Source organism: Trachemys scripta, chromosome 4 (genome assembly GCF_013100865.1).
Source record: "Trachemys scripta elegans isolate TJP31775 chromosome 4, CAS_Tse_1.0, whole genome shotgun sequence".
NCBI classification, from domain to species: domain Eukaryota; kingdom Metazoa; phylum Chordata; order Testudines; family Emydidae; genus Trachemys; species Trachemys scripta.
Genome location: NC_048301.1, coordinates 68,795,807 through 68,809,054, shown reverse-complemented (window position 1 = coordinate 68,809,054; position 13,248 = coordinate 68,795,807). Strand labels below are relative to the sequence as shown.

The window sequence follows — 13,248 nt, the reverse complement described above, 5'->3', positions numbered from 1 at the left end:
AGGAGCCCCATAATGCATCTTGTGCAACACTGTTCTATGGGGAGAATAAAAAATTCTTTCCTGACTCCAAGTAGTGATCATTTTTTGTCCTGAAGAATTAGAATCCATGGTGCCTGGAAGTGTATCCTGACTAAAATAACCGCCGATGCTATTCTTGTATGAATAAGTGTCCAATCCATTTCAAACCTTCCTAGATAATTTTCTTGATAATATCCTACAGCAGCAAGTTCCATACGTTAATTATATGTGACATTATAAAAGCATTTACTTTAATTGCTGTAAAATATTTTGCATTGTTCTTGCACTGTACTATTGGAGAGGGTCAATGTGTCCTGATAGGGTGCTCTATTCCATTCTTCAATGTATATAATTATCATAACCTCTTTCCCTGATCCTTTGAACTTCAGGAATCCACCTCTGCCTCTCTGTAACCCCCAAGTTTCCAGGGAGAATTAAAACACACACTTCTTGCAGGCCCTCGGTATATAAACCCAGAGGGCTGTTGTCTGTGAGGCCATTGGGTGTGGAGGGAGACTGACTGGGGTAGAGCCACCTTACCTTGGTGAGCCAGCCTTTCACAGTGGGTTTGGCATCATTCTGAGGGACCGCAGCAGAGCTGGTCACCTGCACCTTGAGAACGCTCTGCAGAACACGGATCCATTCTTCCAGGATGTTGGGAGAGTCTGCTGTCAGGAAGTAGGTCCTCTTTTCAGTGATGAGCTGGAGGGAAAGGAGGCAGAGAAATGTCACAGTCTGATCACGTGTGATCTCTCCTTCAGATGTTGAGTCGTATGGTCATATGGGTATTTTTATGAGTAGCGAAGTTAACCCTTATGTCCTTGGCCAAATTCAAACTCAAATAGTTACATGCTACATCTGTAAATTCCCCCCATATTTTTGCTGGATACTAGATTCTTCTTCATTTCCTCTCTTGTTCTGCAATGTTGCTTAGGTCTATTAAGTAGCTGCTATATGTCACTATAGAGGTGGTTGCATTTTAGTGGTGGGTGAAGTATTGTCTATTTCTTTATTTATACATCCATATTTATAGCCTATTTTTGCCCTCTGCCCTCAATAGCTTCCAAAGTGCTTTGGAGTCCTTTGAGAGGAAAGCTGTTTCATGAATACAAGATATTACCATTAACTCTCAGTTAACTTCAGTGTGAGAAGGGCAGAAGGGAGCTCACTCTATGCCAGTCCCACTCAGAATGCAAGGGAGGCTTTAATATCTCATCTCCTTTACAAAGAAGTCCCCTGGCATTGATGCCTTGCCCTAGGACAAGTAGGGCTAGTGATGGGCCAATTTCAAATGGTTTGGAGACTCAGTTTCGAGATGCACCCAAAATTGTAGATGTTTCTCCAAACCTTATGAGAATGGTCTCGCCGAGAAGATTCCTGGTACCACTGCTTTTGGTTGGGCCAGAAGCAGCACAATAACAGACTCTCTCACAAAGGTTCAACCTTTCTTAAGAAGGTGCTGGCTGCACAGAGGGAAATGCAGAGGGGAGAAAGTTATCTGAACTTCTTTAAACATCAGAAAGCTGGGTTTAGGTTGCATTTTGGACCTTTGCTCATTTTTATACAAAACTGACTGCCTCCCCAAGCTGAAACACAAAGCAAATAAAAGCCAGGAAAGTCAATACACATCTGTCATGACCAGGTACACCATCCAGACTGAAGGAACTCCTCTCCCACTCAGCCCTGTTTACATCCTTGAGCATGTGTTTATGTGCAAGGTCAAAAGGCAATTCTCACCTGAAATGTCTGGGACCCTTCACCCCGAATGATCTGGCAAGAAGAATTCAGCTCAACCTGCCCCTGAGGCTTGCGGATAACATCGCTCTGTGAAGAAAAAGGCAACAATCTCAAAAGGATCAGTACTAGCTTCACCAGCCAGCTAGAAGTATGGAGTATGAGACATCACACCTGGATGCATTTTAGGCAACATGTGGCTGCCACCCTAGGGACAGACTGAGAGGTGCCTCCTCCACCAGGCTAATGAGAACTTAGCTCCCAGGGATGGAAGTACAGCACACCCATGCCCATAGGCACCACCAATATGAGATATCCCCACACTATGCTAATCAGGAATGTGCAGAGACGGAAGAGCAGGATGCTTTTTATTTAAAACTATTTCTCTGTTTAGGAAGTTTTAACAGATTTTAGAAATCTGTAAATGTCAGAGACAATACAACAATCATTACAACAGTGAACTTTTGTTTAGAGAAACATTATACGGTAATAGCAATCAGATCTCTCTTTTTAAAGGGGTGTTAACATGTTACAGAGTGAGCATCTTCACACTATCCATGACATGTTCTTTTAGTGTTTTGTTCTGGCTTTTTTTTTTAAAAATTTTTGAGTGAAATCTCTGATTACATGCATTTAACAGACCAGGTAAGTCGATCAGATGTTAATATTCAAAAAAATTGGAAAGGTGTGCTGGGTTTTTGGTGTTGTTTTTTTTTGGCAGGTGAATGTACTTTGTCTGAATATTGAATAAATGGCTGTCTGTTTTGCTGGGTACGTAATTGGTGCATTAAATTTTCCATAACAACTCCCATATTTTTTTGAAAAATTCCACCACAGTTGAACTATTTTTCTTCCCCAATGAGCGGCTATCTGATGAGAGACTAATTCTTAATTTCCTTTTGTGTGATCATTTCCACTAGGAAGCCCCCAGGAGGATTACCAAAAGTGAATCAATGAGTGATCTGCAGGGCTGGTCTTTATGCCATCTTTAGGATTTCTTATACTGTGCACTTTCAAGGGTACATTCTTACACAGGTATGGAAATCCATGTAAGACTAACAAACTAATTGCCCTTTGGCTGACTGGTGTACAAGTGCATACTTTAGTAGCAATATTGATAGGCACTAGTTAACCTTGCCTGGCTGGTGCTTCTTAGTCATAAAACTGCATAATTTCCTTTTTTACCTTTAAAGCAGATGTTATTTGAGCCAAATGGGTATCCTTCAGAAAATGGAAACCCAGCCCAAGTTAAGTCTATAGAAAAGAAAATGAAATAATGGTAGGTAAAATGTAAGACAGAAGTTAGGAGTGCAAAGTGGGAATTGAAGAGTAAATAGCCAAAAACATAGAAACAAATAATGACATTTTTTTTAATAGAAGTAGGAAGCCTGTGAGGCAACTGTTGAACCTGATAGACTACCAGAGAGTAAAGAGAAAATTTAAGGAGAATAAGGACATTGCAGAGAAGCTAAGTAATTTCCTTTCTGCAGAGACATTCCTCAGACCTTCTTTTTTGATGTGTTTAAGATGAGGTGCTGGAACAAAATGATAAATTTAAGAACAAGAAGTCATTAGGTGCAGATGAGATTGATTCAGGAGTTCTGAAGAAATTTAAGAATTAACTGAGTGAGCTGCTAATAAAGTTATGCAATCTCTCATCAAAATAAGTTCTTTGACAGAGGACTGGAGGATAGCAAATATTGTATCTATCTTAACAAAGGCACTAGGAATAGGTCTGGGAATTACAAGAGAGTAAGACTTACTTGAGTACCAGAAAAAATGGTTGAACAGTATTTAAAAAACAGAATTATTAACACTTTGAAAAATGTGATATGTTAGAGAATAATTAGCTTCGCTGCTGTAAAGGAAGAGCAACCCAATTTTCGTAGCTTTTTGAACAGCTTCACAAAATAGTGGATAAAAGAGAGAACATTTGCTCGATGTGTAGCAGATGTCAAAAGGAAAAAAAAAAAAAGATACATAAGGAAAGGTAAAAGTAACACTGAAAGTATTGTAATGCCATTACAGAATTCAATTGTGTACCCTCACCTAGAATAATGCATTTAGTTCTGGTCACGCTATCTCCAGAAATGTGAGGACAGGTCAGAGATGAGTAATAAAAATTATTAGGGGCCTCGGTAGGCTTCTGTGTGAGGAGAAAATAAAAAGACTGCGACTGTTTAGAGAACAGATGTAAATAAAAGAATGAATGATATGGTGATGGTGAATTGGGTGCTCCTGTTTACACTTCTTTGAATCTCTCTTTTTACATTAACTTTTTACACTAACAAATTTAAAATTAACAAAAGGAAACCTATTTTTTTACCCAATGCATCTGTGGAACTCACTGCCATTAAATAGCTGAGATGTCAAAAGTTTGTAAGATTTTTAAAAGAATGAGGGCTTATGGATAATGAAAACATTTAAAATTACCATAGGTAGGATTTAAAAAAGAAAATATTAAAACCCACTCATATTTCAGGTCATAAGCCAGCCACAAACTGATGGGAGTGAGGAAGAAATATCCCCTAGGAGGGGATAAATGTCCACTGTAGAATTTCTTGCACACACGCATACACCCCACCCTGTGACTCATCTCATGTTGGCCACTTTTGTAGCTAGGATACTGGACTAGAAGGTCCTGTTAGCTGATTTGGCAATGCCTACATTCCAAGGAAATCATATGAAAGAAAATGTTAATGTTACACACTTAAAACTCAGGACATATGAAAATTAAACTGGCAACACAATACAGCCCCTTGTGTGTATATATTGTAGTACTCTTTAAATGATCACCTACCACTAGGTGGAAAAAAATGGTATGCTATTGTATTATTTGAGAAACAGTATGGGACCATGCAGTTAACACTGAATCGTATGTTTGTACAAGGAGAAGAGTTAAGAGTCTGTGGTCAGTCCTAATTTTCTAACTTCTTCACATCTGAGTGCCTACCTGCATACCCTTAATGTTGCACTTGCATTTATTTTTGCATTTGCTTTCATATTACAGTAAGATCAATGTGAGGATAAACACTCTTTTTTTTTTTTTTTTTTCTTTCAGTGGTCTGTGTGTTGTCAGTCAAAAGTTTCAAGCCAGTTCCTAGTGGATACGTTGTTACTTCACAAAAACCACCACTACACACGGCCCCTCTGTCTGAACAGAGAAACCAATGACTGAATGGAGACTCCCCTCATCCTTGGGGTCGTACCCAGGCTCGGGGTGAGGCATATTTGCAGGGTAGTGGGGGGCAAGTCTGCACTGCAGCTGCCCATGTGGTCTCTGTTATGTGAATAAACAGAGGATTTCAGTTGCCAGAGCTATCCATGTGGTACCTTTCACCGGTTAATGAAACTAACTCAGACTTCAAGCAGCCTTTCCCCTGTGTCTCACTCACCGGAGACTTGTAGTACATGATTTGTCCATTTCTCAGAACAAACCAACGTCTCTTCCATGTCTTCACCTGGCTGCCCATTTTCAGCAAATAGCCCGATTTCTCCATGGGCTCCTAGAGGATAAAAGATAGGTGGATTATCCTGAGCTCAAGATGAAAGCAACTGAGAAGTGCCCACACCAAGGGCTGCCATCTGCCAGGTCTCCAGCATCCCCCATCTTCTCTCCAGCCCAGATTGTCAGATATCAGGGCCCACATCACTGCATAACTTTGAGAATCTGCTACTGCTCATGTATGTGTAAGTACTATGGTGGATGTGTGGGGCAGTGAAGAAGATATCGGAAGGCAGGACTGGTCATGCTTTCACAGATTGCCTGAATCATTGAAAATTATTATTTCCCCATACAACGTGCTAAGCACTCTTCAAACATAAATGAAGTACGGGTAAGCTCTAGGCAGCAGTAAGTCTCAAGCCTCTTGCATGTATACTCGTTTACTTTCAAGAATAAGAGAATAAAAAAATGGGTGGAGGGGTGAGTAAATAATGGATTCACATGAGAAATTCATTGATTTTTAAGGCCACTATGATCATCTAGTGTGGCCTCCTGAATAACACAGGCTATAGAGTTTGACTAAGTGGTCCCTGCGTGAAGTCTATAATTTGTGGCTGAGGTGGGGAGATGGGAGGTTAAACAAAATACATCTCATGCCACTGAGCTATGTGCTTCACGCTTTGTCCTTACCTTGCTGATAGGCAGGAGTAATGTGGTGGCTGCAAAGGAGCATTTCTCGTTGATGCAGCACGTTATAGCTGTGCTTGCAGAAGCAAGCCCATATCAGCAATGATAAAATAACACTGGGTATTTATGGAACACTTTTCATTTGGTAATCTCAAAGCTCTTTACAGAGACGTGCAATTATCTTTACTCCCATTTTATAGAGGAGGAAACTGAGGCACAGAGCGGTTAAGCAACTTGCTTGATATCACACAATCAATCAGTGGCCGAGTTGGCAATAAAACTTGGGTCTTGTGACTCCTGCTCTGTTGCTCTAATCACTAGATCAAAATGCCTCCCATGTTTCCAAATGAAGAACTTTTTGTTTCTGTACAAATGGGTAAGGTCACAACCATCACCTAAAGAAGAGTGGGATGTGCAGAAAACTGGTATGGATAATCAAGCTTCATGCTGATGGTCCCAAGGTCAGGAAGGACTGTATTGCCAATGCTCAGCACTACACAGTTGGCCAAGTACATTATGGGGGTTCCTATGAAGTATCAGGCAGTGGCTGATGCCAGAGACAAACTGGATCAACAGTCTGGTTTGGCATGGCAGATCCTTCATACTGTAGCTTTGCCACTCCTCTTTCAGGGTCAGTGCTGTGTCCATATCCCAGAATTGATGTCCAAGGGGGCATAAAACTTACACTGCAGACTCCACCATCAGTGGAATAGGAAGATGTCCGCTGCAGCTTGTGCTCTGGCTCTGAATAGTCACCATCCAGGGAGTAGGCATCAGGAGGAATGGCATAATCACTCTCTGAGCTCAGCGAGGACATAGAGACACCTGCCAGGAATTAAGGGACAATGGGAATCCTATGTGCTCAGGATCTGTGTGAGATCTGTAACTTGCACCCTGAGCCTGCCTGTCTGAAAAAGCCTCCAGTTCAACCCCAAAGCTACTTGGCTCAAGGTGAGCAAATCAATCAGATATTGTTCCAAATCTTGGACATCCAAATCCCACCACCCAGGCCTGTGAACCCATTCTTCTGTAAACATGAGAATGGGAAGGAATTCTATAATGTAATGAATTCAGGGCTGCCTAAACACAGGCAAGATACTCACTATCCAAACTACACATGAGAATTTTAACTAATAGAGCTCAAGAACCGCTGCTGTCAAACCACAAGCCTCTACCACTTGAACTAAAGGAGAACCCTGATCATCTGTTACTAATAGTACAGCTTCACTTTCTGTAATCCTTCTGCCTCTAGATTCCAGTGGCACACAGACACATTAGCCACTACAGCACAAGAAGAGACCATTTTAAACCACGTACAGCATTGAGAAGAGACAATTTTAAACCACATATACAGAATTCAGGTTTATTGTTCGCCACTTGCAATGACAGTGCTGCTTTTCGGAAAGTTAGATTGGATCCATACGGCAGTTCTCATTCTCATGTTTTTCACCTTCACTTATACTGATCAGGATGCAATTTATCTGATGCTCCAAAGGCAGGAAATAATTGAGCACCTTTTTAAGTGCCATTTGGCTTCTGGTGCAGAATTTAACAGCTGTGACAGAGCTAACAGGAGCCAACAAGAAGTTGATTGACATGAGTTGGCACTAGCATGCCTAACAGATGGCCTGGAAAGAAAAAGGTGTTTCTTTTAGCATACAACTAATGTGTAAAAGCTCATGGTTCCAAGGATCTATGTGTCACAATCATTTGGCTGTAACAATCAAATGGAGAGATCCCCAAACTGGTCCTGGTGTCAGAGTTCCATCGTAGACTAAGAACTATTCTAGAAGACTGGTTTCTACTGAGCAGTGGTTGGCAGCCCAAGTCTGCCTGTTCTCCCCAATTTACTGGGTTTGCCTTACCTCGTTTCACAGCACGAGGGCTGCCTGGCATGCTGGTCTTTCTGATCTCAGATCCACCATTGGAGGTCCTGAAGCTGGCATGGGAGCTGCAGTCATCATCAGAGCCTGAGGACTCATCTAAGAAAGGAACGTTGCTGATCTGGGTGGCTTTCTGGAAAACAAGACTTCAAGATCAGAATGTGAGGAAGGAGGCTCTCCAGTACAAACACATGCTACAATTCATAAAGAGACAGCACAAACAGAACAGGGCCAGTCTTATTTCTTCAAAGCTACCCAGGCCCTCTCACCGCACTCACCATCATGCTGAGGTTTTCAACTCTCATTCCTCTTTCTCCAGGGACTCTCCAGGCCATGTTCCCCTCCAGGTCCCATATTCCTGAGTCTCCCCAGATTCTGTCTTCCTAGGGCTTCACAAACCCAATCTTTCCCCTTGGGCTCCCAAAATCCATCTTCTATTTCATTCTCCTCCGGCCTCCATCCTCCAAGACCTCACTAGTCTCCACCATACCCATCTTCCTGAAGCTTCCCAAGAACTGCCTGGTCTAAAACATATACCAGTGTTCTGTCCTCCCCGAATGGGGATCTGTAGCTTCAGTGGACTGAACCTTTGTAAATTTCACTTTATGCAAATTTGATGATGTATTCAGGGACTTAGCAAGTTGCCAATATTGCCCTCAGTTTGGCAAAGATAAAATAGTTTTAAATATATCTATTACTACCGTGTATGTGGCATCTGCTACTCCACTGCAGCCTGTCAGTCTGCAGGGCTCCCTGGCATTCTCAAGCCCTCTTGTCTGCTCAGTGTTATCCCTTGCTACTCTCAAAATGGTGGCAATTCTCCCCATTCTTTCCTTAACACAAAAGGTGAAGTATAGTAATCCCTTACCCCCTTCAGCGTAGTGTAGACTGGAACCGTGACATTTCTGTAGATAAGACAAGTGAATGGCCCAGAAGCTGAATATGATGGAAAATTCGAAACTAGAAAATTTAGAGAGAGAACAAAGACTGGTGAAAAAACAGCAGGTTTTACTGGAGGGAAGTAGATGTGAAGGTACAATGTAGCAATAGGGAACCTCAACAAGACGACTTAGTGAGAAGGAGGTTGATCTGGAAGACTTGATCTTGCAAAGGTTGTGGGGATTACTAATTTTGGAATGTTCTCGAAGGTGACTGCACTTCCTCTTCCACTGTGCCTATAGGACACCTCATCCACCCTTGCATTCCTCCTAGGGTGATGGCAGCCAGGCACAGTGAACCACACAGTGAGAGGCAGAACCAGGAGATTTTAGCATTCTGGTGGAGAAGTGCATGACCAACCATGACTTAACTGAACTAGGGTGAGACTGTTTGGCCATCTTACTAATAGAGAACACAAGAAAGGTATTCCATTGCTCCCCACTTTGTGGGCCCAGGGCTAGCCTTAGATCTATTTAATCCCTGTAGCTACATAGGGTCAACTTACCAAAGTTCACACAGATACCACAGAGATACCAGTCAGAGCACTATGCCCAAGGAAGTCAGTGCCAGAGGACCATGCCAAATATTTAATTCCCTAACTGCCTTCCCCATCTTCATTTTGGAAGGTTCCATGCCTAGCTTCCTGTGCCATTTTGATAGGTCACCAAAGGTCGTGGGAGCTCAGAAATAGGTGGAATATGATGGTGGGGTCACCACAGCCTGAGAGCAGATCACAGGCAGGCAACAGCAGGGTATGCAGAGAAGTGTCTTGTCATAAGTGCGGAAAGGGGTAAATCGCGCCCCCCCCCCTCCCCTAGAAGTTACTTAACATAGAGGACAAAAAAAAAAAAAAAAACCAAGGATTGGTCCTTCAGGGTATTTCTGTGCTGCAACTGAGGGCAAGTCTTCCAGCCCAGGTCCACAGACTCATGCTAGCATGGTTCATGCTAGCGTGCTAAAAATAGCAGTGTCAACATTGCTTTGACATTGCAGCTCTCACTCCCTCCCCCAGGCTCGAGAGCCCGAGCAACATCTACATAGTTATTTTTAGTGCACTAAATCAAACCCTGCTTAGCACAAATATGTGGCCCTGGACTGGGAGGCTCACTCTAAGATGCAGTGTAGGCATACCCATCTAGGCCCAGATATCTTCCTCAACCTGGCTGACAGCCAGGATGAGATCTGATTTGAAAACAGGCAAGAAAAGGAGAAAACATGAACAGCCAGAGGCTAATGTCTTACAACCTCAGCCTAAGCTCTCTCTTTGGATGGATCTTATCTCAAACTTACTCCAGTTGGGAGAGTCAGTCCCGAGGGCCACCTCCGACAGCCTCATGCCAGACTTGGCTACTGCATAGATCCGACTCTCCTGGAACAATAGCATTGCATAGGGTGATGGTCCGAAAAAGCACCAGAATATAACAATCAAATTGTAAGTCAACTGAACTATTTCACTTGTTCAGATTTAATGGCCTCACATTCCTTTCTGTCCTGACTGGCAGCCACATCCATGAAGGAAAGAATCTCTAAGGAGAAACTGATCCATCCCACTGCATGGGGGAAGGGAGCTGTAGTGGCGATATCCAGTCCCACCCCCTGAATCACAGCTGAATTGCTGGTAGTGCTACAGAGATCATATCCTCAAACTGGGACATCTACACTCAATCATCAATTTAAATAATAATTTAGAAATGCTGGTCTCATTGATATGAATACTGCATTAAAATGTACTAAAAAAAGGTCTAAAGCGAACATCTGTGAAAGATTCCTATTCTTTGCCAAGGGAATAGAGGCAATAGCTGGAATTATTTGAACAAGCCTTGTCCTGAGTTACCATAACATATGGCATTTCCTCTCTAAAGATTTCAAAGAGCTTCATAAATGACACAAATTCCACGGGAAAAAAATCTGACACTAATGCAACATTAAGATTGAGAAATCAAGCAGTCAAAAGTGGGCAAACACTTTTTGAGATTGGAAGATAATCCTTAATTCTGCATCCTCGTGTTTATTCCTTAAAAACGCTATCGCCATATAATTAAACATTGTCAAGTAATATATAATATTACACATAAAAAACTACATGAAAATAGCATTAAGGTTGGAAAATCAAGCACACAAAATTTAGAATATGCCAATATTCAGGTTAACCATATGCATATGCATTATAATACAGTCTTTAATTTTTTCCATAGGATTTCTGCCTCATTCAGTGCACAGCACGAACAGTACTCATTGAATGAGTAACTATTCAATAGTTTGGTTTCTCCTCATTGTTCACTGGGTGGCCCAATGTCTTATTTAATACACACAGTTCAAATCTGGCTCTGAAGACAATTATTAAATTCCTTATGGAAATTCTATGGCATTCATCACTACAGTATCTGAGATTTTCACAAACGTTAATTAATTTATCTTCACAACATCCTTGTGAGATGAGTGGGTGGTTTTATCCCCATTTTACAGGTGGGAAACTGAGGCACAGAGAGATCAAGGTCAAAAGTGTCCACTAATTTTGGGTGCCCCACTTGAGACACTTAGGACCTGATTTTTCAGCGAGCTTAGCATTACACAACACTTTATATGTTCAAACCACAGCTCCCATTGACTTCAGTTGCAACTGTTAGTGCTGAGCATTTTAGCAAATCAGACCCCAGGGCACCCAACTCAAGCTGGGCACCCAGAAAATGAGGAATGCACAGTTAGTGACCACCTGTGAAAAGTTAGGTTTAAGTCAGTGGTGCCCAAACTTCTCCTGTCACACCCACCCTTACTAATAATGCAATCTGTCCACATGCCCCCTCCATTCCTGCACAGTTGGCTAAGCAGAGGAGCTTGGGCTGAAGGCAGAGCTGTGGCTAGAGACAGTGCTGGCCAGGGGGTGAACAGAGAATGAGGACAGAGCTGGGATGGGGGCAGAGCGGAGCTGCGGATGGGGCTGGAGCAGAGAGGTGCAGTTAGGGTGACCAGATGTCCCGATTTTATAGGGACAGTCCCAATTTTGGGGGCTTTTTCTATTTCCCCCACCTCCTGTCCCGATTTTTCACACTTGCTATCTGGTCATCCTAGGTCGAGCAGAGCTGCAGCTGGGACTGGACTGGGGACAAAGCAGGGCTGGGGGCACTTCCTCCCTGTCCCCCATGGGGGCTGGCCTGCCCCCCCCCAAGTTCCACCCCCCTGAATGTTCCTCCATGCCCCGCCCCCAAGGGGACCACACTCAAATTTGGGGACCACTTTTTTAAGTGACTCGACTAGCATCACACAGGAACTCTGTGGCAGAGGCAGAGATAAAACCCAGTTCTCCAGGGCAGCATTCAACAGCCTTAACCATGAGACCGTCCTTTCTCTTCCTGCAATCCCCTGCCTCATTCACCACACATCTCCCAAATTCTGAAACAAGCCAGGCAGGAGTCCTACAGACAACAGCCTCCTTCACAATACAACCCTGATTCATCTGCACAGAAGGCTCATCCTATGCACTGAATAAAGGAGGGATCCTGGGAAAAAAATTGTATGTGATCATGTAATTAAAGGCTATGTCTGTACTACGAGCTGGGGGCGTGATTACCAGCGCGCATACACATCCTCATGGCAGCTCAATGAGAGCTAATGCGAGTTGTGCACACGAGCTGGGAATTACATCCTTCACTCATAATATAGATGTAGCTGACTGTATCATAAAGCACATGCACAAGGGGGCCAAATTAAGGTTGCACAGGCAACCTTAATTCTGACATTTCCTAACTTTTGAGGGCTTAACTTTCCAACCTTAAAAATGTTCTTTTCATGTAGTTTGTGTGCGTCATTTTCTGGGTTTTTAAAAAACAAACTAAATCAACAGCCAGATGGTTCCTCAGCAGGGTTGAGTATCAGAGGGGTAGCCGTGTTAGTCTGAATCTGTAAAAAGCAACAGAGGGTCCTGTGGCACCTTTGAGACTAACAGAAGTACTGGGAGCATAAGCTTTCGTGGGTAAGAACCTCACTTCTTCAGATGCAAGTAATGGAAATCTCTAGAGGCAGGTATATATCAGTGTGGAGATAACGAGGTTAGTTCAATCAGGGAGGGTGAGGTGCTCTGCTTGCAGTTGAGGTGTGAACACCAAGGGAGGAGAAACTGTTTCTGTAGTTGGATAGCCATTCACAGTCTTTGTTTAATCCTGATCTGATGGTGTCAAATTTGCAAATGAACTGGAGCTCAGCAGTTTCTCTTTGGAGTCTGGTCCTGAAGTTTTTTTGCTGTAAGATGGCAACCTTTACATCTGCTATTGTGTGTCCAGGGAGGTTGAAGTGTTCTCCTACAGGTTTTTGTATATTGCCATTCCTGATATCTGACTTGTGTCCATTCATTCTCTTGCATAGTGACTGTCCAGTTTGGCCAATGTACATAGCAGAGGGGCATTGCTGGCATATGATGGCATATATAACATTGGTGGATGTGCAGGTGAATGAGCCGGTGATGTTGTAGCTGATCTGGTTAGGTCCAGTGATGGTGTTGCTGGTGTAGATATGTGGGCAGAGTTGGCATCGAGGTTTGTTGCATGG

At 42.9% G+C, this 13,248-nt stretch overlaps 1 protein-coding gene across 3 annotated transcripts in view; it reads right to left on the bottom strand.

Moving 5' to 3' along the window:
• Nucleotides 1-13,248, bottom strand: part of PLEKHH1 (pleckstrin homology, MyTH4 and FERM domain containing H1) — a 93,915-nt gene that overhangs the window by 38,200 nt on the left and 42,467 nt on the right. For all 3 annotated transcript variants that reach the window (XM_034769354.1, XM_034769353.1, XM_034769355.1), the window contains exons 8-14: nt 9,997-10,075; nt 8,636-8,727; nt 7,750-7,900; nt 6,570-6,709; nt 5,148-5,258; nt 1,756-1,842; nt 559-720 (exon numbers count right to left, since the gene is read on the bottom strand). In XM_034769354.1, coding sequence (XP_034625245.1) covers nt 559-720; nt 1,756-1,842; nt 5,148-5,258; nt 6,570-6,709; nt 7,750-7,900; nt 8,636-8,727; nt 9,997-10,075 — 822 coding nt within the window. The remainder of the gene's footprint in view (nt 1-558; nt 721-1,755; nt 1,843-5,147; nt 5,259-6,569; nt 6,710-7,749; nt 7,901-8,635; nt 8,728-9,996; nt 10,076-13,248) is intronic.